Source organism: Polypterus senegalus, chromosome 17 (genome assembly GCF_016835505.1).
Source record: "Polypterus senegalus isolate Bchr_013 chromosome 17, ASM1683550v1, whole genome shotgun sequence".
Lineage (NCBI taxonomy): Eukaryota > Metazoa > Chordata > Cladistia > Polypteriformes > Polypteridae > Polypterus > Polypterus senegalus.
In genome coordinates, this window is record NC_053170.1 from 2,664,078 (window position 1) to 2,692,023 (window position 27,946).

The following is a 27,946-nucleotide window of genomic DNA, read 5'->3' on the forward strand; positions in this document are numbered from 1 at the left end:
ATATGCAGCACCAGTCAGCTAAGATGAAGACAACTGACTGTCACGTTGTGGTTTCTTCTTTAATAAGAGAGGAAACAGTCCACTTACCACAGGAAGGGGGCTCATCTGAGCCATCGAGGCAATCCGCAAGCCCATCGCACACCCAGAAAGAGGGAATGCACTTCCCGGAGTCGCACTGGTGCTTGTCTGGCTCACAGGTCCGCGTGCCTGGAAGAAGAAAAATAGGAGTTGTGAAGAAGAAGAAGAAGAAGAAGAGCAAACCGCACAGGTTTGGTCTCCAGGCTACAAAAAAGGACATAACAGCACAAGAGAAGGTCCAGAGAAGAGCGACTAGGCTGATTCAGGGCTACAGAGGATGAGTTAGGAGGAAAGATTCAAAGAGCTGAGCCTTTACAGATGATGAAGAGGAGACCTCAGTGAAATGCCAGGAATTTTTGGCAAATTTGTACATCAGATAAGAAGTGAGTAGCCGGAAGGTGACATTTGGAGCGTCTCTTGGCAGGTCGAAACTGGAAACGTGGACGGGTCGGGCCGGAGGACCGTGGTGAGCGGCCTGTCTCATCCTTGGGGCCTGGCGGTCCATCAGAAGTACCTCTGCTACACGGACGTGGACTACGAGGTGATCGAACGAGTGGACAAAGGGTCAAGGGCTGGCCTGGTGGTGATGAGGAGCAACGTGCCCAACGTCGGAGGCCTGCGAGTCTACTACCGAGACAGTGAGTAGGAGGACGGGCTGTGTGTCAGGGTTTGGACGGTTGGAGCCATTCTTATATTTGAACGCAGAGAGATACCAAGACGTTCCTAGGCTAGGTGGGACATCCAGAGTGTCTGGGGTCTGCACCCGAGGTGTCCTTCTGGATGGATGTGCTCAAAACACCTCCGCCTCTTGGACATCCACCCACAAAATACAAAGACAGGCTCGGGCAGATTTGTGGACAATGAAATTTAATGTCAGTAAATGTAAAGAATTACACATAGGAAGGAAAAATGTGAGGTTTGAATACACAATGGGGGTCTGAGAGTCCATCTTATGAGAAGAATTTAGGAGTCGTAGTGGACTCTAAGCTATCGACTTCCAGACAGAAGCCATTAAGAAGACTTACAGACTGTCAGGTTATATAGCGCCTTACCGTGTGGAGTACAAGTCACAGGAGGATCTGCTCAGTCTTTATAACACATTGGTGAGGCCTCACCTGGAGTACGGGGTGAAGTTTTGGTCTCCATAAAGACATAGCAGCACTAGAGAAGGTCCAGAGAAGAGCGACTGGGCTGATTCAGGACTACAGGGGTTAAGTGATGAGGAAAGATTAAAAGAGCTGAGCCTTAAGGAGATGAAGAGGAGACCTGAGTGAAGCGTTTAAAATGATGAAGGGAATGAGTGCAGTGGATCAGACGGTGACTTTAAAATGAGGTCCTCAAGAACACGGGGACACAGTTGGAAACTTGTGAAGGGAAAATTTCACATAAACATTAGGAAGTTTTTCTTTACACAAAGAACGACAGACACTTGGAATAAGAGACCAAGTAGTGTGGTGGACTGGAAGACGTTAGGGACTTTCAAAACTCGACTTGATGTTTTTTTGGAAGAATAAGTGGAGAGGACTGGTGAGCTTTCTTGGGCTGAATGGCCTGATCTCGTCCAGAGTGTTCTGATGTGCTAAAAACCACACAGACCGTGGAGACATTTCAGGGGCTCAGCATAGTGCCATCCTGTCCGTTTGAAGAGTCTTCGGGGGCTTCACCTTATATACCTAAACACACACCAACCAGAACTCTACCGGGTCCACTCTAAGGGTTTTTATTTCCCCCACAAGGTTTCACATTACAAAACGTAAACCGATTTGTGTTTTCTATGAAATAAATATGAATTGCCCATGGTGTTAGAGGATGACAAAATGTTTAATGGAGGTGACAATTTCACCGTACTCCGCATGTGACAATATGCCGACTACTGACGTTGTGATTGCTCTGGCAGCATTAAATAAGAAAGGGGCGAGGGCTCCAAAATAGCCCACCGAACAAACCTTACCCCAAGGCAAGCCTGATCCCAAGAAAACGGGAGGCTTCAGGCCTAACAAGGCCTCAATAGTGAAGACAAGGTTTTAAAAAATTGAGAAGTACGTCTCACCAAGGAGAGAACCGTGGAAAGTCCAGTTGGAGAAAAAATGCAAAACGAAATCGTTATAAAAGAGGGGGTTTAATTAATAAAAATAAAAAAACAACTATAAACGATGCTTTAAAGAGCTAGGAGTTGCCAAAGGCAATCCAATGCCAACAATTTTTCTAAAAGCAAAATCCAAACCAGAGCCCGAAATCCAGAGCAACAAGTTTAAACCAAAACCACCAAAACCCACCAGAGCCCATACAAAATGAACCCACTGGACTTCAATTCCCAGAAGCCTTTGTAGATAGATAGATAGATAGATAGATAGATAGATAGATAGATAGATAGATAGATAAAGTGAAAGGCTCTATATAATGATAGATAGATAGATGAAAGGCACTATATAATAGATAGATAGATAGATAGATAGATAGATAGATAGATAGATAGATAGATAGATAGATAGATAGATAGATAGATGGGTGGCCCATTAACGGTGATGGATGGATGGCACCGCGTCTTGGGGATCCACCCACAAAATACAAAGAAAGACGAGAGAATTTCGAGACAAACCCGTAGATACCACATTGTAACCAAAGAGAAAAAAGTCATCAGCTTTTGATCCCTGTGCCCTTTTGGTCTTCTGCTGCTGTGCCAGACCTGTGCCCCCCGGAGATGCCCTTCTGCCTTTCTCTCTAGTGAGAAGATCTTTGTGAATGGCCGTTCTCCTGTGATCTGCCAGCCTGGAGGCCTCCCAGCAGTCAGCTGATCCAACATTTGGTCCAATCACAACTGCACCTGCTGACCACGGCTGCCCGAGTCGCTCGCTCGTGATTGGCTGTTTGGCAGGAGTGGTCAGAAGCTTTGGCCTAACGAAGTGGCCAGTGACGTTATGAGCTGAGTGTGTGCTTTATGGACGTCAACAGTCACACCTTTTTATCTTAAAATAAAATGAACAATTAAAATGGGCTCACGGCAGAACATGGGGTCCTCGTCACTGTTGTCACCGCAGTTGTTGAAGCCGTCACACATGCTGCTGGGATTTATGCAGATGTTGGTCGTCGTGCACTTGACTGTCCCTGCTGGGCACGTCCGGTTCGCTGTAGGAAATGACAAGGTGAAAGTGAGACCCCCGAGGTGACTCCTCTCTCATGTACAGAGCAGACACGGGTAGCGGTCACTCACGGCAGTTAATTTCATCCGAGGTCTGGTTGTCCAGGCAGTGGTTGATGCCGTCGCACACGAACTGCTGAGAGATGCAGCGGCCATTGCTGCAGGTGAACTCCGTGCTCGGGTTGCAGGTGGGGAAGGCGCAGCCCACCTCGTCGCTGTAGTCTCCACAGTCGTTGAAGTGGTCGCAGCGGAAGGCGTAAGGCACACAGCGGCCGTTGTCACAGGTGAAGTCCATTGGCGAGCAAGTGTGAAAGGCTAGAGACAGGGGGATAGAGAAGTAAATGGTCAGAAATGAATGGGGGGGCTCACGGGGTCATAATGGCAGAGTGGGTTGCTTGCCCCCTCTAAAGCCCCCATTTCTTACCACACACTCTTTCCAGCTCATCTGAATTGTCCGCACAGTCCTTGTAGCCGTTGCATTTCCACCGCTCCGAGATGCACTGGCCGGTCAGGCAGGTGAATTGTCCCTCGCCACAGCGGGCACCCTCATCCTTTACGCAGTCCTTGCCATTATTTGCCAGGTACCACCTGCCCTCTGAGGGGCACTGGCATTCAGCGCCACTGGGACCTGCGAGGAAATAAAAAAACAACCCACGGTCAGCAGGTGGCCAGTAAAGATGCAAGTGTAGGAATTGGGGGCATCCATGGGGCCGGGGGTGGTCTTCGGTCCCTTAACCCGATAACGTGGTGGAGGAAGGCTGCACCTCCAGTCCTTCAGTTGGACTTTCTGCTGCAATGGCTGCGGTTCGGTTTCTTTAGTTCCTCACACCACTGTGAAGGTGTGCGGCCATTTTGACGCTTGCAGTGAGAAGGACCCCTGAAGCCCAATTTTGTGGCAGAGGTAGCCTACAGGAGCGATTTTTGGGATGCATTACGCATACAGCGGGGAAAATAAGCATTGAACGCCTCAACGTTGTTCTCAGTAAATATTTTTCTAAAGGGGGGTATTGATGTTGTAAGACGCTGGGGTTGCTGTTGCCCTTTTCAACCCAACAGACAGGCACACTGAACACCGGGTAAAATCACCAAGAAGGTATTTAATTCTTCTTCTTCTTCCTTTATAGAATAATAAACATAATAAACAATAACAGTAAAGACAATTAATCAACACAAAATCTCTCTTCAACACCTCCCAGCAAGCTCTTCCCTCTACCTCCCGACTCCGGCTCGCTTGCTGGGTCTTCAGTAGTCCTTTATATAGTCCTTGACCTGGAAGTGTTTCCGGTCTCCCATCCTCGTGACTTGCCAGCACTTCCAGGTCAGATGGAGGACTTGAGGTTTCCTTCAGCCCAGAAGTACTTTGGGGCTTCCGACCCCGTGACTTGGGAGTACTTCCGGGCTCGACAGAAAATACAACTCCCCAGATCTTCCTGCAGTGTCTCCTTCAGGGCTGTGATGCCGAACTACAGATCCCATGATGCCCTGCGGGCACCACTATGTTGCAGGGAACTTGCCATTTGGTGTCTTGGGGGAGGCAGTGCCCCTCAGTAGCTGCTTTGCCCTATCCTTCTCTTCTTTGGGCATCCCGGCCGGGTTGAGCAGCCAGCAGTCCCCCACAACATGAAATTGACACCAGAAGTCGGTAACAACCCGAGTCATCCACACATAGGAGGAAATCCAAACCAATAAGTCCATAAATGACGTGATGTGTGATAAAGTGGAATGACACGGGGAATAAGTGCAGAACACGCTTGTGTAACACGCAGTAGAAGAGCCCTTGTGGGTGATGACAGCTTCAGGACGCCTCCTGTGTGGAGAAACGAGTCGCCTGCATTGCTCAGGTGGGATATGGACCCAAACTGTGTTCAAATCTCGAAGGTTCTCAGGGTCTCTGATCTTCAGTTCGGGTGACTGACTGGGCCCTTCCAGCAGCTTCTTCATTTCCTTTATTCTCCGAGACCAGTTGAGAGTTTCCTTGGCTGTGTCTTTGAGGTCCTTGTGTCTTACTGAAATGTCCAGCATCCTGGTAGAAGGCAGCAGATTCTTCTCATGAATGTCCCGCTCCATTTCTCCATTTCTCCATCCATCCTTCCTTCAATTCTGTGAAGTCTGCCAGCCTCACACCGTGATGTTCTCACCTCCAAACTTCACTGTTGGTGTGGTGTTTCTGGGCTGATGATGTGCAGACCCATTTCTCCTCCAATGACATCCAAAGAGGTCCACGTTGCTCTCCTCTGACCCGACTCTACTCTCCCAGTTATTTCATTTTCTTGTCCAAATGTTGTGCAGTGAACTTTCAATGAGCTTCGACGTGCTTCTTCTTCAGCAGTGGAGTCTCGCGTGGTGAGGCCATGGCGGTGGAGTGCATCACTTACTGGACCTGCTAACTGCAGGTCTTTCTGAAGCTCTCGGCCGGTGGTCCTGATTGTCCTGATTCTTCTTTTGACAGAAATCTTGCGAGGAGCGCCTGGTGGTGGACGCTTTATGATGTTCTTTCCACTTCCGGTGCTCACTGGGACATTCAGAAGTTAAGAAAGACGTCTGTCACCAACGCCATCACTACGCTTGTGAAGGTCTTGAGTGAGCTCTTTGCTTTCACCCATCATGAGATGCTTCTTGTGTGACACCCTTGGTAATGACAGGCCGTCAATGAGGGCTCGACCAGCTGATATTCATGGGCACTGACAGGGGGGCTATCAGGAGTGACAGGCGTCAGCTGCTTTCTTGGCTTTCCAGGCCTTCTTGCCCCTCCTGTTCTTCATGTGTTCAATTCTACTTTATAACTTATGGACTTGTTGGTTTGGATTTCTTTGTATGTGTAGATTACTTGGGTTGTTACCGACGTCTGGTGTCAATTTCATGTCAATGGCCCATTAGCAATATATTTTCTGAGAACAACATTGACACACTCAATGCTTATCTTCCCCCACTGTATGACTGCAAAATGACCAAAATGAAGGTCCAAGGCCCAGTGGTTCACGAGTCTTTGTCTGACAGACAGCCGACCCTTAACATTTTATAAATCCGGATTGTTCTATATTCACCATTTTGTTCTTCTGAGGCACCACCAATTGGTGGCTTCGTTACCAGGATGCAGTGGCTCATTGCTCTTGGGTTCATGACCGTTGACATCACTACAGTGCTAACGGATACCCCAGAAATATTCACTCTGACCTACACGCCATCACTTTGACGAGTGCCCAGAAAAGACTCTCAGAACATTCCCATGCAGTTGCAAAATGGACCCAAATGAGCAAATAAAATGGCATCGTAGTGAAATGTGAATAAATCACAACCTCCTCAGAAGAGCCATAGACCTCCAATTCAAAATCCCCAAAGTCCAAAACTGTGGAAGTGACATAAAGAATGACGGACTTTGTGTGGGATATCACACAAAACGTTCACGAGAATTATCAACACACAGAGAAGAAGACCACCACGTTGGGTTTCCTCGCGGCACAAAACAGAGGTTGCAGAGTTTGGGGAAGCCGATGAGACAGTGAAGGCCCGTCACCCTCGTGCTGCCGCACGTTAGTATGTTCTCCCCAATTGTCCTTTGCTTCTCCTTCAACTACTCCGAAGATGGCCATGGCAGCCCAATCATACGATTCCATCTTGTATGTATTGACGCGAGTTTGCCCAGTGCCCCCCTCATGCCCAGCATCTGCTTTTGGATTAGGTGGCTTTGTGAAGTTCATGCTTTGCCATTAAGGAGCAGTGCCAAGACATGAGTCTGTGCGGGATGTGACAGTCCCATTCATGCCTCCCACCCACTCAGACCCCCCAAGGCTCTTACCTGACACGCAGACATGGCTGCAGCCCCCGTTGAACTGTTCACAGGCGCTGCCGCACTTCTGTTGTCTTGACGGCGTGGATATGTGGATGTCATGGGGTCGGTACTGGATATTGCGGAGCAGGGCGGTCAGACCTGAGCCGTCGTCTTTGTTGGCCCTGTAGATGCTGCGCGTGTCCCAGTCGGTCCAGAAGATGTGCTGCTGGTACACGGTCATGGCAAACGGGTAAAAGGCTTTGCCCACAATCACCTGTCTGTTGGCGCCAGTCAGAGAGGAGCGCTCAATCGTTTTCCTGAGATGTGAATAAAATGAGGGACAAAGTCAAGAAAAAGAGTGACAGTGCCCCCAGTCAGATGGCAGAGCTCTTGTGCCCCCGATTCTGATTTTGGTTATGTTGCCAAATCAATGGAACTTCCTCCTGCTGATGCAGAGCTACTTGAATGTGTTGCTTGGGGTCATGTTTTATTGTTCTTCACAACATAAAGGGGGGGACGGACGATCTGTGAGAATTCATTTGTACCTTTCTGGTCCTCAGGGGGCACTGCAGCTTCCCAACCTCCCGACACAACAGGCTCCAATGAAACAACAAGGTTTTTATTGTGTGAGACTCTTACAGTAAAACGTTTCCCACACCACAACCACAACTCTTTCCGCAGCTCTTCCTCTGCTCCTTTCAGCAAGCTTTGTCCTCCGCCTCCTCCTGACTCCAGTCCCCTGTGCTGAGGTGGGCAGCTCCTTTTATGTAACACCTCTGGGGTCCTGAGACTGTGGCTAAGAAGCACTTTCCGGATGAGGTAAGAGTCCGACCAAGTATGGCTCACTAGTCCCCCCCCCACCCCGGCAGCACACACAGAACCCAACAGGGCTGTGCCAAGGAACTACAGTTCCCAATGTGCCCTGTTGGATTCTGTAGTGGTGCCGTAACCCTGGCGGGGCTGCCACCTGCAGTACTGGGGAAGACAATGCTCAGAACAAATTGCCACCCCACTGTCCTTCCATTATACTGGAGTCCCAGCTGTGTAAGGAGCCTGGTACAACTCTGACTGGGGTGCCAGTCCCAGCATGATGCCTCTCACTCCTTCAGTAAGCATTCATTTCATGGTGACCTAGTCTCACCCAGCTCTCGGCTCCCTGGTATGTAAGAACGTTGTCACACACGTGCGAGTTGGGGGACGTTGTATGAAACAAGCAAAGGTAATTCCACACCAGGCCAGGGAAGTGACAAATCCCCTCTGAAACCCCAACTCCGACATACTCAGTCAATGTCTGTGTCAGGTGGCACTCTGAGTGAAAATAATCACAAGGAGAAAATCTTAAACAGAACAAACGCCGTATGCCGTTGGTCCTTTGGACCGGAGGTTTCAGTGGTATTCCCTCCCTTCATTAAAGGGCTTTTCTAAAACGGTGAACTGGAAAGCCTCAGCCTCCATATTTGAGCCTCGGCCATTTGAGTTCAGAGCGGGGTGGCTTAGGGTGAGGCCTGTTCACTGGTTTCAAACCTGCAAAGTGGGCTGGCGTGGCTTTTCATGGCTTTTTGAGAACCTGACAGTCAAAAGCACAACACCAATGGGCTTCTTTTCATCTGATTGTAAAAAGAAATGGAGCCAAGGGTCACCCCCTCATTTTAGTTTTATAAACTTGCTGAGGGTGTTTTGCTGCCAAGTACATGAAATCTATCTTTTAAAGAGGAGAAGGATCTAGCGCCCCCTGCTGGATGCAACAAACAAAGACCAGACTTACAGGTAGGTGTCTGCCCAGTACAGGAGCCCATCCTCGTAGTCCAGTGTGAGGCCACTCGGCCAGACCAGGCTGCTGTTGATGATCGGCACACGGAAATTCCCGCCCAGCGTGGCTCTCTCGATTTTTGCGTGGCTGCTCCAGTCAGTCCAATACATGTACCTGAAAGAATCAGGGGTCCATATTAATCAGCAGATGGTGCCCATGTCAAATGTGGCGTGCCAGAAAGTAACAAGTGGGCCGCACATCTGTGGTGAAATGCCAAAGAAACTAAGAGACTATGAAACCCAGGAAGGAAATGACTAGACAGTACCAATGAATAGTGCCCAGGAGAGTGTGGGCAACCAGCTGACCAAGGTCTCCAGGACTGTGAATGGCTGTTGTAACTGACTGTGGATCCCCAGAGGTTTAAGTTCTCAAGGGTGGTTGATGAGTGGAGCTCTCACTTTCCTCTCCTCTGTTGTTGTCAACGGCCATAGTTTCAAACTGAGATGTTGAAACGTTAGGTTCTCCTCAGTACCATCTTTACTATTATTGTTCTCTTCCATGACATGAGCTTGTTTGCCCTTGCACAGCTGTGGTTGTATTGTTGATGGCTGTGATGCCCATTGCCAGTCTAATGACATGTAGGGCATGTTATGTCTCACGTCATGGCACCCTACCTTTATAAGATGGCATAGCCCTGCAGTCAATCAATCTATCTATTACATAGTGCCTTCCATCCATCCATCCATCCATCTATCAATCACATAGTGCCTTACACATTGTGGGGAACAGCCCGGACACAGACAGGTAGACATGATGTTTTGAACCACCACACGTTTATTTACAATATGTACAATATTATAAAGTGCACAAACCCAGTGGCACAGCACCAATCACCCCTAAAGTTCAGGTCTTTCACAAGGCCTTTACTCCTCTCAGGTCCACCTCCACTCCTCTCCTCCGAGCTCTGTCCTCTTCCACCCGACTCCAGCCATCATATGGAGGGAGGCGGCCCCTTTTATATATGCCCGGATGGGCTCCAGGTGTTTCGGGTGTCCCCAGTCTTCTTCCCCCCAGGGCTCCAAAGGCACCTGGGCGCCCATTGGTAGTGACCACAGGCCCCTACAGGGTTGATTTCAAAGCTCTGTACCTGTGGTCCCCAAAGCAACCAGGGTAGTCACCCCCACGTTCTGGGGAAGGTACAAGCCCTCCTCCGGTCCTCCTGGGCGTCCCAGCCGGGTCACCACCTCAGCCATCTCTGGCAACATCTATCTATCATAAAATGACTTTCATATATATCTATCATATAGTGCCTTTTATCCATCCATTCATCCATCCATCTATCAATCATATAGTGCCTTACACATCTATCATAAAATGACTTTCACATATATTTATTATATAGTGCCTTTCCTATTTATCTATCCATCTATCTATCATCCAACCCGCCATATCCTAATTACAGGGTCATGGGGGTCTGCTGGAGTCAATCCCAGCCAACACAGGGTGCAAGGTAGGAAACAAATCCTGGGCAGGGTGCCAGCCCACCACAGATCTATCTATCTATTATATAGTGCCTTTCCTATCTATCTATCTATCTATCTATCTATCTATCTATCTATCTATCATATAGTGCCTTTCACATGTATCTATTAGTCCATCTATTATATCATGCCTCTCCCTTCATCACACACACTCAGGTCATTGGACACCTCACCCTTTGCAGGGGTCCACGATGATGGCCCTTGGACTGGGCACGTGGGCAATGTAAGTGCGATTCTTGCCCTCCAGTGACATGGACAGGATGCTCTGGTTGTTGTAGTCGCTGACGTAGAGGCGTCTGTGGATCCAGTCGTAAGCGATTCCTGCTGGGTCCCCCAGGTCTTTAAAGATAAAGAAGCAGAGACAGCAGTGAGACGGACACACGGACAGAGACGGGAGATCTCAAAGTTTGGCTTCGGTTGGCTTTCTTTAATAAGTCTAAACTGGGTTGGGATGTCAAGCGTCTCATGTGTTGACCACTTTGGCTCTGCTTTCGCTCTTGGCATGTCCAGTGGCTTACCGGGACAGTATCTCTTTCAAACCCTAATGGCTATAAAGTCCCAGAACTTCTAATGTTTGAAGGTGGACATGGACAAGTCATTCAAACTCTATGAAGGAGGGTCCAGCTGTTTTCCACCGGCCAGTCGCACTTCTTGCTCACTGTGCTGCTGTTTTTCCTGCACTCGCTCAGCTTATCTGCCTTAGCCCTTTAACCCCTAACTCTATTTTCGCAGTAACTGCCAACCCTCAAGCTGAAGCAGGTCAGCCCAATTTAAGCTGAGATTTGCTGCCATTGTCACTCACAACCCTCGTGTTACTTTTTCATTGTGACCCCCTAACTCAGCTCCGCCCCACCGTTCCCTTACCTGATGCCACTGTGATTGGAGGACTGCTTGATGCCGTGGTGCTGATGTAGCTTATCCGACTGCGTCCCACCCCAGAACTCTGCGTGAAATAAACTTTTTTGTCATCAAAATCGAAGTCCAATGCAACGGTGCCATATCCCGTCATGGCAGCAGTGAAGGGCAGGCTGTGGTCATCGGGGTCCAAGCGGGCGCTGTTCACAGAGTAGTCTGTGGCGTAGATCAGGTACTCGTCCAGAGAGGATCCACAGGAGACACCATTACTCAAGATGGAGCCGTGGGCACAACCACACTTGGCAGCTTCCTGTCCTGGAATAGCAAAGCAGAACTGCTGGCAGCGGCCGTTGTCCTCCAGGCAGGGGTTAAACCCGACCAGATTGGCCGAAATGGGCTGCACATGAGGGTCAAACACCACCACGTCCCGCAGATCACTCAGGTTGTCCCGGATCACGTCTGGAGAGTCTGTGTTGCCGGCCTGTTTGCTGGCTTGAAATATCTTCTTGAGGTTGCGGTCCACCCAGATCATGTTGTTACCAAAAATGGAAACGCCAGCCGGCGTGGGGTAGCGTGACCCGTAGCGGATGATTTGCCGCTGAGTTCCGTCGTAACGCATGGAGGAGATCATGTCCAGCGAATCATCAGTCCAGTACAGGAAGTCATTCGTGTAGTCCACCGCCAGCCCGGTAGGGGTCGAGATGCTGCTGGAAGCGAGCACAGTCCTGTTGGTCCCATCCAACAAAGCCCGCTCGATCTTGGGGGTCTGGCCTCCATCCGTCCAGAAGAGGAACCTCAGTCGGGGGCTGACAGCGATGTCCTGGGGTCTGTCCACGCTACTCTTTAGGAGCACCAGCCGGTAGGTCGTGTTCAAGCGAAGGATCTCAACGTATGTTTGGCTCGAGTAGGCGTTGGTGAAATAAACGTTACCTGTGGGACAAAGGAGACAAACGGGGTCACCTGGGACCACCACCAGCTCAAAATCACATCAGTGCGGTACCAGAGCAAGAGTCATGGCCAGCAAGTCACAATGATAGATAGATAGATAGATAGTGTAGTTGACAGGATAAGATGATAGATAGATAAATAGATAGATAGATAGATAGATAGATAGATAGATAGATAGATAGATGTGAAAGGCACTATATAACAGATAGATAGATAGATAGATAGATAGATAGATAGATAGATAGATAGATAGATAGATAGATAGATAGATAGATATGAAAGGCACTATATAACAGATAGAAAGATAAATAGATTGATAGAGTAAAAGGCACTATATAATAGATAGATAGATAGATAGATAGATAGATAGATAGATAGATAGATAGATAGATAGATAGATAGATAGATACTTTATTAACCCCAAGGGGAAATTCACAAAGTGGAGTCCTGAGGAGGGAAGGGCTGAGCAGCCATCACTCATAAGCCCCGCTTACATGGACGGGGGGTCTGTGTGTGTTAAGCTCAGGCGGTGAGAACAGGCCCACCCATAACGAGCTCAGGGAGCCCCACTCATCTCCCAACCCTCACTCACCTGCCACCCAGTCGACCGCCAGTCCCTGTATGCCTTTATCTCCCACACCACTTGTGACAATCGGGGTGTACCAGGAGCCGTCCGTCTTGACCCTCCAGATGCCGCTGTGGAAGTTTGAGTTTGCGTAATTGTCAGCCCAGTAGACAAACCCACTGGGGACGTGGACGTCTAGTTTGATGGCATAGCGATCTGGTAAGAGACAGAGAGAGAGCAGATTATCGAGGGCGCTTGTCTCCTCTCCTTCACACCTGCAAGAAGGGAGCACCTCCAGGCTGTCCAGCTACACCCTGACTTTGACCCAAGATGAAGCTCCCAGGGTGCCATCTTTTCAGATGGGCTCACATTAGGAAAGAATTTCATACACGCCCTATGCCAAAGGGATACCAGCATGGTTCAGTCACCCACTAAAGCAATCAGTTTTGATGAAAAGTCATAGAAATGGAAGCTATGGCTTGTGATTAGTGGGGAGAGAAATGATTTACAGGAAACTTGCTGAGTGCAAAAGCTACAAAAGCTTTTCAAAGCAGGTCAGGACCCTCACTAATCAGACCAAAGATCTCTGGACTAGCAGGCCCCTAAATAAGGAAAGCTGGCAAATAAACTAAAAAATGTCACAAAATAAAGCCAAAGCGCCACAAGGAGGAGGATTACCATAAACCCCTGGCTTGAGCACCAAAGGACAAACAAAGGATTGTTAGAAATGCCTACTCTGTCCAGAAATGGGCACCATTGCCTCTGAATGGTCCGAGCTGTTGATGTGAAAGCCTCGGATTGTCTTGTAAGTGGACACCACAGCAAAGGACTCGTACTCCACACAGCTCAGTCCATCTGGTGTGGGCACAAATCCTGTGGTGCAGCCACACGACCGTTGACCTCCATCCTTGGCGAGACATAACTGTTGGCAGCCTCCATTGTTGTTGCTGCAGCCATTCGTTTCTCCAGCCGATTCTGCATGAGGGAAAAGGAGCAGAGCACAATTCAAGTTACACACATCCCATAATCCCTGCTCCTGCTCCAAGGACCCCAATAATAACCAGCCAACCCCCATGCCCACCGAATCCGATAACTGGAGTGCACAATGAAGCCCAGGCTTGAAAACATATAATTGTGTGCCAGAGAGAAACCAACAGGCATCTCCAGCTACCTTGAGGTGGCACTTGTTATGTTTTAGCCGGGTTATTTTTCCATGGCTTTGGGTTACGTTCGTCATCTTTGTCTCATCTCATCAACTGAAAGCACATAGCAGACCACCTTGTCCCCACTGCAGACTCTCCAGCGCCTCCTTTAGAGTTCCCAGGCACTGCAAAGCCAGCCATGCGATTTAATCCCTCCAGCGTGTCCAGGGTCTGCTGTGGGATCCTCGCCCAGTGGGACGTGTCTGGACTTTTATTTAAACTACTAGCTGTGCTACCCATCTAAGATGGGCTGAAATCAAAGTGATCAAAGGAGACCTCGGTGTTAACCCAGGCAGTGCACTGGAGGTATTTTGTAATGCATGTAGGCTTTGCGTTTGTCACTCCAGCAGATGGCACATCACAAACATTTAGAGCAAAAAAGTGCATTACTACAAATATGCGTGATGCACCATCTGTTGGAATGACAAATGCAATGCATTATATTACTATAAATATTTGTGATGCGCCATCTGTTGGAATGATAAATGCAATGCATTATATTACTATAAATATGTGTGATGCACCATCTGTTGGAATGACAAATACAATGCATTATATTACTATAAATATTTGTGATGCGCCATCTGTTGGAATGACAAATGCAATGCATTATATTACTATAAATATGTGTGATGCACCATCTGTTGGAATGACAAATACAATGCATTATATTACTGCAAATGTTTCTGATGCACCATCTGTGTGTTTGTCTGGTTGTTATGATGGAGACACACCGATGCACAGACACTTGGCTTTAATCAAAATGGATTTGTCACATTGTTAATATCATTTTTGTTACTGTTATGTTTATGTTTGAATTAGTTGGTATGTGTAATGTTTTCTTCTTTTATGTCCCATGTGCACTGTAAGTGGTACCTGAATAGGCAATGCCACCCTCTGGCTATTTAACGAAGAATAAACAAAACCAATGAAATAATCTAAACATATGAAAGTAATACAAAAATAACAAAAGCAATACATTTTCAAAACAATAAACAAGCCAAATTTCTTCCTAGGGAGAAACAAAGTTTGTTCATTCATTTGTTTGTTCATCTATCCATCTATCTATCTATCTATCTATCTATCTATTATATAGTGCCTTTCACTCTATCTATCTATGTAGTGCCTTTCATACAGTATCTATATATTATACACTGCCTTTCAAATCTATCAATCTATTCATTATATAGCACCTTTCACATTCTATCTATCTACCTAACACATAAACACACTTTAATGCATAACACAAATCCATTCAGTTCACAGGCTGGTTAAATGTCCTCGGGCCGGGGTTTTCAAACTGTTTCCCTCTCCCTTTAAGTGTAGGCCCCAGGCCTTTTTGGAGTCATTAAGGTCGGAGTCTCCTTCTTAAAGTTTCAAACCTCATAACATTTAAAGGCCCAGGACACACTGAAGGAATTTCCCCTCTCTTGACTGGACTTGGGACTATCTGGGAATTCTCCAGGATGAGCTGGAAGAAATTGTTGGGGGTCGGGTGGCCTGGCCAGCATGTTGTCACATGCAGACTGAAAGTCAGGTAGATTCCAGCTAGTTGTGTTTATCAAGCACATTTATGTCGTTTCAAATTGTCCAAAATGTACCCAAGCCAAAATCCAACATGTGAACAATTTAGCTCCGGCCTCACCGGGCCACATGTTTGGGAGACCACCACATTAACATACAGTAATTCTGGGCACAAATTAGAACATCAGAACACTCGGGACGCGATCAGGCCATTCAGCGCAACAGAGCTCGCCAGTCCTCTCCACGTAATTCTTCCAAAATGACATCAAGTCGAGTTTTAAAAGTCCCTAAAGTCCTCCTGTCCACCACACTACTTGGTCGCTTATTCCAAGTGTCTATCATTCTTTATGTAAAGAAAAACTTTCTGATCTTTGTGTGAAATTTCCTCTTCACAAGTTTCCAACGGTGTCTCTGTGTTCTTGATGACCTCATTTTAAAGTCACCGTCTGATCCACTGCACTCCTTCACTTCATAAACACTTCAGTCAGGTCTCCTCTTCATCATCTGTGAAGGCTCAGCTCTTTTAATCTTCCCTCATAACTCATCCCCTGTAGCCCCCCGTAGTCACCCTAGTTGCTCTTCTCTGGACCACCTCTAGTGCTGCTGTGTCTTTTTGGAGACCCAAACTACCCCCCGGACTCCAGATGAGGCCTCACCAGTGTGTTATAAAGCCTGAGCAGAACCTCCTGTGACTTGGACTCCACACCGTAAGGCGCTATATAACCTGACAGTCTCTGAGCCTTCTTAATGGCTTGTCTGGCAGTCGATAGCTTAGAGTCCACTACGACTCCTAAATTCTTCACTTAAGGTGGACTCTCGATTTCCAGACCCCCATTGTGTATTCAGACCTCACATTTTTACTTCCTATGTGTAATTCTTTACTTTTACTAACTTTAAATTTCACCGTCCACAAATCTGCCCGAGCCTGTCTGATGTCCGAGTCCCTCTGTGATGATATGAACTCTTTACGCCCGTTTTTATTTGAGTCAAGCTCTGTCTTTTCCATCATAAATGGCCTTAAATACACCAAAGGAGGTCTCGCCCTCTCGAGTTGTGAGACATCGAATGTCTTTTCATTTCATTTTATGTGTGGCTGTAATAGAAACAAACTTCCAATTACGTGGCTCTACTTCTTGAGACAGAGAGGTGACACAAATGAAGCGGGTACCACCCATTGCTGCTGTCCCAGTAGACCTTTCTATTCGCTCTTCATCATGGCAGCCTTCAGGTGGACTCAGATGTAAGAGTGCCCACCACACACAGCCCCGCTGCGGCCGTCCTCCTACTCACTGTCTCGGTAGTAGACTCGCAGGCCTCTGACGTTGGGCACGTTGCTCCTCATCACCACCAGGCCAGCCCCTGACCCTTTGTCCACTCGCTCGATCACCTCGTAGTCCACGTCCGTGTAGTAGAGGTACTTCTGATGGACCGCCAGGCCCCAAGGATGAGACAGATCGCTCACCACGGTCCTCCGGCCCGACCCGTCCACGTTTCCAGTTTCGATCTGCCAAGAGAGCATCTCTGGATTAAGTCACGCTTCAAATGTCACCTTCCGGCTACACACTTTTTATCTGATGTACAAATTTGCCAAAAATTCTTGCCGTTTCCTGGCGTCACACACGTTCACGTGGGAGGCAGTCAAGGGGCTCAACTAAAGGTGACCCACAGGGGCAGGGGCTGATGAAGTGCACTAATGGCTTCCTCCCACCTCACGGGAAAGCCCCCTGAAGCCCAACCAGGTTTCACACATGACCTCATTTCTGCCGATTCCCAGTTGGACCCTCCTCTTCCTCACCACCAGCTATAAAGATGTCACCTGCCTTTACCCAGCAGTCACACTTTGACTCAGTCTCTATGGACCACTCAGTGGCAAGACCACTGCTCTTCAGAAATACGGGGAGGATCCCCAAACCTTCTCCTCGTATATTTGTGTTTCTTTTACACGGAGTATAAATAAAACGGGGAAGAACAACCCATGATGAAGACAAAAAGGCCTACTCTTAGGCGAGACAATGAAACTGTCATCCAAATTAATTTGAGAAGTCAACGCCGTGCGTTCCTCAGACCGTTGATGAGACTGAGCTTTGGCTGCTGCTGCTGCAGAAAGCGTTTCTACCCATCAGCCCCAGGACATTCCCACTGCCTGATGGGAATTGCAGTCCCTGCCTCTGTGCTAGTGTTTGGGCCTCAACCTCAAATGTGCTAATGCAAATTTGATGAAAATCGGTCTTGCTGTGTTTCGCTTGATTGGCATTACAAACCAACTGATGCCCAAACGGCTTACGATTTTATTTACGTACAGTGAAAACTTTCTCAAAGTCATGTGATGTGACACGGAGATTGCACGTTGTCTCTTCATTCTGTGTTCTGATTTGATCGTTTTTAGGGGCGCTGCCATTTTATATGAACCGTGTGACTTCCTTAAGAGACGGGATTAAAGGTCACCGTGTGATCTCTCACTGAGATGGTGGATCTCAAGCTTGACTGATTTCTTGGCCCTCTGGCTTTCGGTGTGGTTTTTCCACGATGGTTTTTGGTCTTTCGTTCTGGGCCACTGTGTTCATGATCGTTCAGCGTGGCTCTTTGACTGGACGGCTCATCCTCTGATCCCTAAACACGTTTTCTGTTGTTAAGCCTAAGTTAACCCTGCCCCTCTCACCCGTATCTGTCCCTGAGGCGACATCGGCAAGTCTGGGTGAGGATTCAGAGAGCCTCTCTAGAGTGAGCAAAGACACGTCTGGGAATTCACCATTTAGTGATCCTCTGGAATGACGGATAATTAAGGAAGGGCCTGCTGTAACTCAACAAGGCGTCTTTCATCGATCACATCCACCTCATTCAACTTGTCAGCGTTGTCATCGAGCCGCAGCCACTCTAAGTCATACATTATGTGGCTGAGTTAATAGTCAGTTATCGGAACCTTGGACCACATTTTCTTTGGGTTCCCCACACACACACGTGTGGTCACAGAAGTAAAGTTTTCGACCTTCATCAGTCAGTTTGACTTGTTTGTTTTCTAAGGGCCGGTTTATACTTCACACACAGAACACACGTCATGGCTGTCACGCGTTCATTTGACGTGTCCTCAGAAATTAACACGACCCGTGAGCGAGTTGCAGTACCAGCAAGAAGTTGGGGGGCGCAGTTTGATAAAAGTCGGAATGTGACGTCAGAGTCTCTGTTTACTATCTACAGGTGACAGAAAGCCACTTCCTTCACCCGTCCCCCTGGATCCGCCCCTTCCTGTTGAGTGACTAAGAACTCGGGGACCGGCCATCTTGTTGTCAGCTCCGTTTTTAACTGCCGTCTGGAGAGGCGTCTCCATAGACAGCTGCATTGTCGTGCATTCTTTTAAATTATATGGCGTCACCAACAGGACACGTGGGTGTCGTCCTCGGACTTCTCAGATTTGCACGAGTTTAGAGAGTATTTTTCAAGAATTTTTCTGGCCTTCTCTTAGAAATTTAGAAACTTAGAAACATTTTATACCATTGTATAGTTACAGGTGCCATCGTCAAGACAGGGCTTCCCGGTTGCCAGGCGGTGTGGTCTCAGTGGTCACCAATTGCTGACAGGTTTAAAGATTGACAACAGTCGGCATTTTCTATCCGAGTTGGTGGATAACATCCTAAAAAACTTGTACGATTCATTCGTTTCTTTCAATCGGTCCAATGACAACGGTGGTCATTCTCTATTGAGTTGGTGGATAACATCCTAAAAAACTCGTATGATTCGTTTTTTTTTTTTTAGTTGGTTCAATGACAACGGCGGCCATTTTCTATTGAGTTAGCGGATAACATCCTAAAAATCTCGTACAATTCGTTCTTTTCTTTTAGTTGGTCCAACGACAATGGCGGCCATTTTCTATTGAGTTAGCGGATAACATCCTAAAAATCTCGTACGATTCAGTTGTTTCTTTAAATCGGTCCAGTGACAACGGTGGTCATTTTCTATTGAGTTGGTGGATAACATCCTAAAAATCTTGTACGATTCAGTTGTTTCTTTAAATCGGTTCAGTGACAATGGTGGCCATTTTCTATTGAGTTGGTGGATAACATCCTAAAAATCTCGTACGATTCAGTTGTTTCTTTTAATCGGTCCAACGACAATGGCGGCCATTTTCTATTGAGTTAACGGAGAACATCCTAAAAAACTCGTACGATTCGTTCTTTTCTTTTAGTTGGTTCAATGACAACAGCGGCCATTTTCTATTGAGTTGATTCGTTCGTTCCTTTTAATCAGTCCAGTAACTTTTTGGCAACATTTTCAGATCGCGATTTTCAGGTTTTGTGTTATTTTTGGCTTGTCTCTCTGTGTATCTTTGACTCGTCTCATTTTCTGCTCCTCCTCTTTAAAACAATGCCGTCCCTACATTTGTGACAGTACAGTCACGTCCTTACTGCTGAGGTGACTTTTTTTTCCAGAAGTAGCGAGTTAAGTAATCCCGTTTCGATGTGAGAGAAGCCCTTAGAATGGAGGACTCTCTATGAGCCGCTACCTCAATTCCGGTCGTTATTAACTCTTGAAAGATGCCCGAATCAATCGTTTAACGTGTGCGTGAAGAGGAATTATGAAATCACGGGGTCTAAAGTGGCCCCCCGACTCTTTCCGCTTTAGTTGAATGCCCACTGCTGCACTTTACATGATCCGGGCTCACTATAAAAAAAACTCAGCTCTTGGCCTCACTCTTGTTGATCTACTCAACCCTGGAGGCTCCTGCCAACGCTGCCAACTAAACCATTCTGATTTGGAAAGCAGAAGAGGACGCCACATACCACTCCAGTGCTGGCAACCCCCCAGTACAGGCGTCGCTCCGAGATGTCCACACAGATAAATTCCACCCGCATCAGGTTATCGGTGAAGAGGTTCCTCAGGTTGCTGCCATCCATGTCAGCACTGCCAACCTTTGGTGGCACTCCACTTTCTGTGCCCTGGTCAGTCCAGTAGAGTTTCCTGTGGGGAGAAAGAGCCACATGTAGGTATGAATCTCCACGAATATCAAGAATAATCAATCAGAGGTGGAAAGGATGTGAAACACACCCAGAAATGGGCAAAGAGGGTGAATGCCAGCTGAACAAATGTAGTGAGAGGTCAGCCTTTCATTGGCTGACGAAAAAGATTACAATCTGCAAGGTTTAGGGGCACCTCAGGCCCCTTCTTCAGGCCAGATGAAATCCTTGACTTCTCATGGCATCCATACTGGCTAACGTGGCACAACACACTCGTACTACCGAACATATGTGGCAAAGTGAGGTCCGGCAGCTGGTGGGAGTACAGTAATCCCTCGCTACTTCGCGGTTCACTTTTCGCGGATTCACGACTTTGCGGGTTTTTAAATATAATAGTAGTATTTCCTAGTCTAAGAACAACAAAACAAGTTCGGTGACTAAGTGCATTGTAACACGGGCTGTGATTGGTACATGGGAGGGAGACGACAAATCACAGCTTCCCGCTTTCTAATCGGGCCCGTGATTGGTGCTTTGACTGATGCCCAGATCCCACAGCACCTCCCCTTGTCTCTCTGTCGCGGCCATTTCGCTTCAAGCTTTCTCGCCGAGCGGTTTACTTTACACTGTACTGTGTGTGATTTTTTTTGTGGTTTCTTTGCATTGAACTTCGCTTCAATTTTCACCCCCTGCAATGGTTCACAAACGTGCTGCTTCTTCCAAGGCTGGTGCTGAGCCTAAACGCCGTTCGATCGGTCCAATTTTGCAACAAGGTCGACGACGTTATGACCGCCTACAAGCTGCTCTTTGACCGGAGAAAGAAGCAGCGGCAGCAGCTGACGATCACAATGTTTTTGCAGCCTCGCAATAAAGAGCCAGTTGCTACTTCTACTACTATGGATACACCTTTGGAAAGCGTGGAAGAGGTGCCCCAGGAAATGGCACCACCGTCTGAAGAGACGTAAAATTATATGGCGTCACCAACAGGACACGTGGGTGTCGTCCTCGGACTTCTCAGATTTGCATGAGTTTAGAGAGTGACGTCAAAGATATGGTTTTGTATTTTTCAAGAATTTTTCTGGCCTTCTCTTAGAAATTTAGAAACTTAGAAACATTTTAAACCATTGTATAGTTACAGGTGCCATCGTCAAGACAGGGCTTCCCGGTTGCCAGGCGTGTGGTCTCAGTGGTCACCAATTGCTGACAGGTTTAAAGATTGACAACAGTCGGCATTTTCTATCCGAGTTGGTGGATAACATCCTAAAAAACTTGTACGATTTGTTCGTTTCTTTTAATCGGTCCAATGACAATGGCGGCCATTTTCTATTGAGTTAGCGGATAACATCCTAAAATTCTCGTACGATTCAGTTGTTTCTTTTAATTGGTCCAACGACAATGGCGGCCATTTTCTATCCGAGTTGGTGGATAACATCCTAAAAAACTCGTAAGATTCGTTCTTTTATTTTAGTTGGTTCAATTACAACGGCGGCCATCTATTCTATGGCACCGCCGTCTGAAGAGACGTAAAACACAGTCATCGGCTGCGCAGTAAAAGTCATCATCACCTTCATCGTCATCATTTTTACTGCACAGCATATTCATCACCATCATCACGTCATATACACAGTGGGATGCAAAAGTTTGGGCCACCTTGTTAGTAGTCATTATTTTCCTGTATAAATCGTTGGTTGTTACGATAAAAAATGTCAGTTAAATCTATCATATAGGAGACACACACAGTGATGATTTGAGAAGTGAAATGAAGTTTATTGGATTTACAGAAAGTGTGCAATAATTGTTCAAACAAAATCAGGCAGGTGCATACATTTGGGCGCCGTTGTCATTTTATTGATTCCCAAACTAATTATTGGAACTCCAATTGGCTTGGTAAGCTCAGTGACCCCTGACCTACATACACAGGTGAATCCGAGTATTTAAGGGGGTCCATTGTAAGTTTCTCTGAAGAGTAGCAACATGGGGGTCACAAAACAACTCTCAAATGACCTGAAGACAAAGATTGTTCACCATCATGGTTTAGGGGAAGGATACAGAAAGCTGTCCCAGAGATTGAAGCTGTCTGTTTCCACAGTTAGGAACATATTGAGGGAATGGAAGACCACAGGCTCAGTTCAAGTTAAGGCTCAAGTGGCAGACCAAGAAAGATTTCGGATAGACAGAAGTGACGAATGGTGAGAACAGTCAGAGTCAACCCACAGACCAGCACCAAAGACCTACAACATCATCTTGCAGCAGATGGAGTCACTGGCATCGTTCAACCATTCGGCGCACTTTACACAAGGAGATGCTGTATGCGAGAGTGATGCAGAGGAAGCACAAACAGAGCCGCTTGAGGTCTGCTCAAGCACATTTGGACAAGCCAGCTTCATTTTGGAATAAGGTGCTGTGGACTGATGAAACTAAAATGGAGTTATTTGGGCATAACAAGGGCGTTATGCATGGAGGAAAAAGAACACAGCATTCCAAGAAAAACACCTGCTACCTCCAGTCAAATATGGTGCTGGTTCCATCATGCTGTGGGGCTGTGTGGCCAGTGCAGGGACTGGGAATCTTGTCAAAGTTGAGGGACGCATGGATTCCACTCAGTATCAGCAGATTCTGGAGACCAATGTCCAGGAATCAGTGACAAAGCTGAAGCTGCGCCGGGCTGGATCTTTCAACAAGACAACGACCCGAAACACTGCTCAAAATCCACTAAGGCGTTCATGCAGAGGAACAAGTACAACGTTCTGGAATGGCCACCTCAGTCCCCAGACCTGAATAGAACTGAAAATCTGTGGTGTTAGTTAAAGAGAGCTGTCCATGCTTGGAAGCCATCAAACCTGACTGAACTCGAGATGTTTTGTAAAGAGGAATGGTCCAAAATACCTTCAAGCACAATCCAGACTCTCATTGGAACCTACAGGAAGCGTTTACAGGCTGGAATTTCTGCAAAAGGCGGATCTACTAAATATTGATTTCATTTCTTTTTTGTGGTGCCCAAATTTATGCACCTGCCTGATTTTGTTTGAACAATTATTACACACTTTCTGTAAATCCAATAAACTTCATTTCACTTCTCAAATATCACTGTGTGTCTCCTATATGATAGATTTAACTGACATTTTTTATCGTAACAACCAACGATTTATAAAGGAAAATAACGACTATTAACAAGGTGGCCCAAACTGTTGCATCCCACTGTAGGTACGTGTACTTCGCTGTACAGTAACTGTAAACTTATCTACCGATTTCATTTTGCTTAACAGTTGTCTGTGTTATTAACAGAGTAAAGGGTGGGTTGTAAACAGTACAGGGAGGGCTTAAAAACGTCCAAATACACGTTAAATTATGAAATAAATATGGTGTCCCTACTTCGCGGAAATTCAGTTATTGCGGCCGGCCTTGGCATCTACAGTGGTGTGAAAAACTCTTTGCCCCCTTCCTGATTTCTTATTCTTTTGCATGTTTGTCACACAAAATGTTTCTGATCATCAAACACATTTAACCATTAGTCAAATATAACACAAGTAAACACAAAATGCAGTTTTTAAATGATGGTTTTATTATTTAGGAGAAAAAATCCAAACCTACATGGCCCTGTGTGAAAAAGTAATTGCCCCCTTGTTCAAAAATCACCTAACTGTGGTGTATCACACCTGAGTTCAATTTCCTGATTACTGCCACACCTGTTTCAATCAAGAAATCACTTCAATAGGAGCTGCCTGACACAGAGAAGTCGACCAAAAGCACCTCCAAAGCGAGACATCATGCCAAGATCCAAAGAAATTCAGGAACAAATGAGAACAGAAGTCATTGAGATCTATCAGTCTGCTAAAGGCTATAAAGCCATTTCTAAAGCTTTGGGACTCCAGTGAACCACAGTGAGAGCCATTATCCACAAATGGCAAAAACATGGAACAGTGGTGAACCTTCCCAGGAGTGGCCGGCCGACCAAAATGACCCCAAGCGCAGAGACGACTCATCCGAGAGGTCACAAAGACCCCAGGACAACGTCTAAAGAACTGCAGGCCTCACTTGCCTCAATTAAGGTCAGTGTTCACGACTCCACCATAAGAAAGAGACTGGCCTGCAAAAACGGCCTGCATGGCAGATTTCCAAGACGCAAACCACTGTTAAGCAAAAAGAACATTAGGGCTCGTCTCAATTTTGCTAAGAAACATCTCAATGATTGCCAAGACTTTTGGGAAAATACCTTGTGGACTGATGAGACAAAAGTTGAACTTTTGGAAGGCAAATGTCCGTTACATCTGGCGTAAAAGGAACACAGCATTTCAGAAAAAGAACATCATACCAACAGTAAAATATGGTGGTGGTAGTGTGATGGTCTGGGGTTGTTTTGCTGCTTCACGACCTGGAAGGCTTGCTGTGATAGATGGAACCATGAATTCTACTGTCTACCAAAAAATCCTGAAGGAGAATGTCCGGCCATCTGTTCGTCAACTCAAGCTGAAGCGATCTTAGGTGCTGCAACAGGACAATGACCCAAAACACACCAGCAAATCCACCTCTGAATGAAGACTTTGGAGTGGCCTAGTCAAAGTCCTGACCTGAATCCAATTGAGATGCTATGGCATGACCTTAAAAAGGCGCTTCATGCTAGAAAACCCTCAAATAAAGCTGAATTACAACAATTCTGCACAGATGAGTGGGCCAAAATTCCTCCAGAGCGCTGTAAGAGACTCATTGCAAGTTATCGCAAACGCTTGATTGCAGTTATTGCTGCTAAGGGTGGCCCAACCAGTTATTAGGTTCAGGGGGCAATTACTTTTTCACACAGGGCCATGTAGGTTTGGATTTTTTTTTTCTCCCTAAATAATAAAAACCATCATTTAAAAACTGCATTTTGTGTTTACTTGTGTTATATTTGACTAATGGTTAAATGTGTTTGATGATCAGAAACATTTTGTGTGACAAACATGCAAAAGAAGAAGAAATCAGGAAGGGGGCAAATAGTTTTTCACACCACTGTATCTCCCGCGATAAACGAGGGGTTACTGTACTTTAAATAAAGAATCGAGGGTGCTTGTGTGGAGAGATGGGTTCCTGTACGCGATACGGGAGCGGATGGCCGGGCACTCAGTCATGGGTTCTGATTGACCCTGCTGTGCCACGTCCCTGTTTTAAAAGTGTAAAGGAGAAAAAAAAAGGAAAATAAGAGAAAGAATGGAGCTAAAAGAAAGGAAGAAGAAAGGCAGGAATGAGAGAGAGAGAGAGATGGATGGTATGAGGAAAGGAAGCAGATGGATGGGAATGGAGTCCCAGAGAGGACCGGCGCTTAGGAGGGGCTCTGCTGTTGAGCGACCGTCATGCTCAGGTATGAACTCTCGCTGGGTGGAGCCAGGAAAGGCAGCGGCGGGCACGGAGCGGAGTAGGGCTCGGTAGGGGCACCGTGAGACTGGCAGTGGGGACCCGGGCTGGGATTAAAGGTTTCCTGCCTGTATCTGCTGGTTCTCCTTGGTCTGCAGGGTCTGTTTGAAAGGGGCACCAAGGTTTCTTTGTTTTTAAAGATAGTTTCCTGCCTGCGATTCTTTTTTTGACGGATTTGTAACACACTTTTTATTGAATTATTTGTTTATTGGACTTTGAATTCCACTTTTTGGTCCCTTTAGTTTGCTTGGTTTTAATAAAAGCACTAGGGCACTTTTTACACCTTCCCCTTGCTTTGAGTGCCGAGCTCATGACTATCGACCATCGGCGTCGGGTTCAAGAGGCTCCTGCAATGAACAGGGAGTGTGGAGTCCACCCGCACCGTCACAACACACACACGGTGTGAACATAAAGAGTTACGGTGTCTGGACATTGACTCCTGTCACCGACGCGCCCCACAGAGAATGCCAGTCAGCCCTGGAATTTGCACAAGAGCACCTGTCACCTCCACGCTGCCCACAGACGGCCCCTCGGTCCGGGAGAAGCCATCTCGCCAGACGGTGGCACCCTGCTCTGTACAACGTGGCTGGAAAGCACAGACCTCAAGTGATGTGAGGACTGAGATGAGCCAACGTCAAAGGAGACTGAAAGAGTGAAGAAGTCAGACGAGAGAGTTGGTGATCCAAAGAACACGGCAGGAGTGCCCACAAAGGACAGAATCCAAATTGCAAAATACCAGGAATAAAAAAATGAAAAGCAAACAAAATGCACAATTAATGTTTGAAAGCCAACGGACTCTCAGATACGAGGAGCCGGCAAACGGCAAGCAACAAGCGGGATGGCACCTCAGCCACTGCCCGACTGTGACGCAGTGGCCTTCTACTTCAGGTGGCCCACCGACACAAGGTCTCCATGACTCTTCTCTTTCTGTGCTCCCCTGTTCATTGAAGGTCCCGGTGGTCCTCCATGTACTCATTCCTCCACTGTTTGTAAAACATGAAGTCTATGGCCCTTCAAGGCACATGTTGGCATCAGGGTGTTGCCCACCCAGTACAAGATGTTTGCACACAGCAAGAAAAAAAAAACGTCAAAGTGAAAAGCCCATGGAAGGAAATGTGCTGCCCGTCACAAGCCCACTTAGGCAAATGCCAATCCATGCCAATGTAGTTACCCTCTTGCTGGGTCCAGAGCGATACCCACTGGCTGGCCGCTTCCCTCGGGTTTCCCTGTGTTGCCAATGATGGTTTTTCTGTAATGCTGTTCACCATCAACCCGAATCACCTGTGCAATAAATTCAGAAAGTTAGTCAAGGATAGCAAGCACCCTTAGGAGAAGGACATGGGTGTCACAGGCCAGCGTCCACATCTAGATGGTGACTGTGCCACCCATCTGCGGTTTTGCATTGGGGACGCCCACCTTCCTTAATGGTGGTCTGCTGCTCCTTACCTCAATGGTCTGCGACGTGGGGTTGGTGTAGTACATCATCCTGCCGATCCAATCAAACGCCAGCCCAGAAGGAGAGCCAATGAGCGCCGCTGGTGCAAACTCGGTCCTGTTGGTGCCATCGCTCTTTACCCTGTGAATGGCGCCCTGATTTAAAAAGAAATCGTGTCACTAAGTAAACCTGCGCACCTCCTGTGGACCTTCTAAGTCTGTAGTCGCGTACTGGACGTCCCTCCCAGCTCCATGACTATCGTTTTACAAAAAGTGGATTATGATGATGATGATGGTGGCAACCAGCAGTTACAGTTAGGCAGAAAAACTGAAGAAAGTGACAATCAGGGACAAGGAGGTGCAACGAAACACTGCAGGCTTAGACAGTGGCGATGTCACCCCACCGATATGGTGGACTTTTATGAGAAGAAGTAAAAACATCCACAGGCACAAAGTCATCAACTGGCATTGTGACGACACGAATTTGAACTGTCACACGTGGCAGACTTCCAAATGGCAGGATTTGGTCACAGCAGTGCGTTGCTTTGCAGTATGTCACCCACAACTCTACCAGGCTACACGCGAGGACAGGGACACGAAACTCACCGGCTTCTCCACCCAGTAGACAAAATCCTCCGCGTCATCGAAATCCAAGTCCCAGCCGTGGCTGATGCTCGAGACCGGAGTCATGGCGTTGTCGTTAGTGTTGTTTGGATCCAGAGGGATGCCCACAATGCTGGTGTCCCTCACCGTCATGAGGAAGGGAGAGCGGTCTGCAAGACAAGCAAGTCAGAGGCGCACGCGTCA

At 47.1% G+C, this 27,946-nt stretch overlaps 1 protein-coding gene across 1 annotated transcript in view; it reads right to left on the reverse strand.

Moving 5' to 3' along the window:
• Nucleotides 1-27,946, reverse strand: part of lrp2b (low density lipoprotein receptor-related protein 2b) — a 184,999-nt gene that overhangs the window by 83,210 nt on the left and 73,843 nt on the right. The window contains exons 31-47 of the mRNA XM_039740545.1: nucleotides 27,746-27,912; nucleotides 27,152-27,295; nucleotides 26,877-26,986; nucleotides 20,147-20,324; nucleotides 17,024-17,068; nucleotides 16,834-16,890; nucleotides 16,662-16,791; nucleotides 13,381-13,620; nucleotides 12,673-12,861; nucleotides 11,142-12,062; nucleotides 10,451-10,616; nucleotides 8,752-8,910; nucleotides 7,014-7,303; nucleotides 3,642-3,845; nucleotides 3,290-3,532; nucleotides 3,079-3,204; nucleotides 88-207 (exon numbers count right to left, since the gene is read on the reverse strand). Of these exons, the coding sequence (XP_039596479.1) occupies nucleotides 88-207; nucleotides 3,079-3,204; nucleotides 3,290-3,532; nucleotides 3,642-3,845; nucleotides 7,014-7,303; nucleotides 8,752-8,910; nucleotides 10,451-10,616; nucleotides 11,142-12,062; nucleotides 12,673-12,861; nucleotides 13,381-13,620; nucleotides 16,662-16,791; nucleotides 16,834-16,890; nucleotides 17,024-17,068; nucleotides 20,147-20,324; nucleotides 26,877-26,986; nucleotides 27,152-27,295; nucleotides 27,746-27,912 (3,489 nt within the window). The remainder of the gene's footprint in view (nucleotides 1-87; nucleotides 208-3,078; nucleotides 3,205-3,289; nucleotides 3,533-3,641; nucleotides 3,846-7,013; nucleotides 7,304-8,751; nucleotides 8,911-10,450; nucleotides 10,617-11,141; nucleotides 12,063-12,672; nucleotides 12,862-13,380; nucleotides 13,621-16,661; nucleotides 16,792-16,833; nucleotides 16,891-17,023; nucleotides 17,069-20,146; nucleotides 20,325-26,876; nucleotides 26,987-27,151; nucleotides 27,296-27,745; nucleotides 27,913-27,946) is intronic.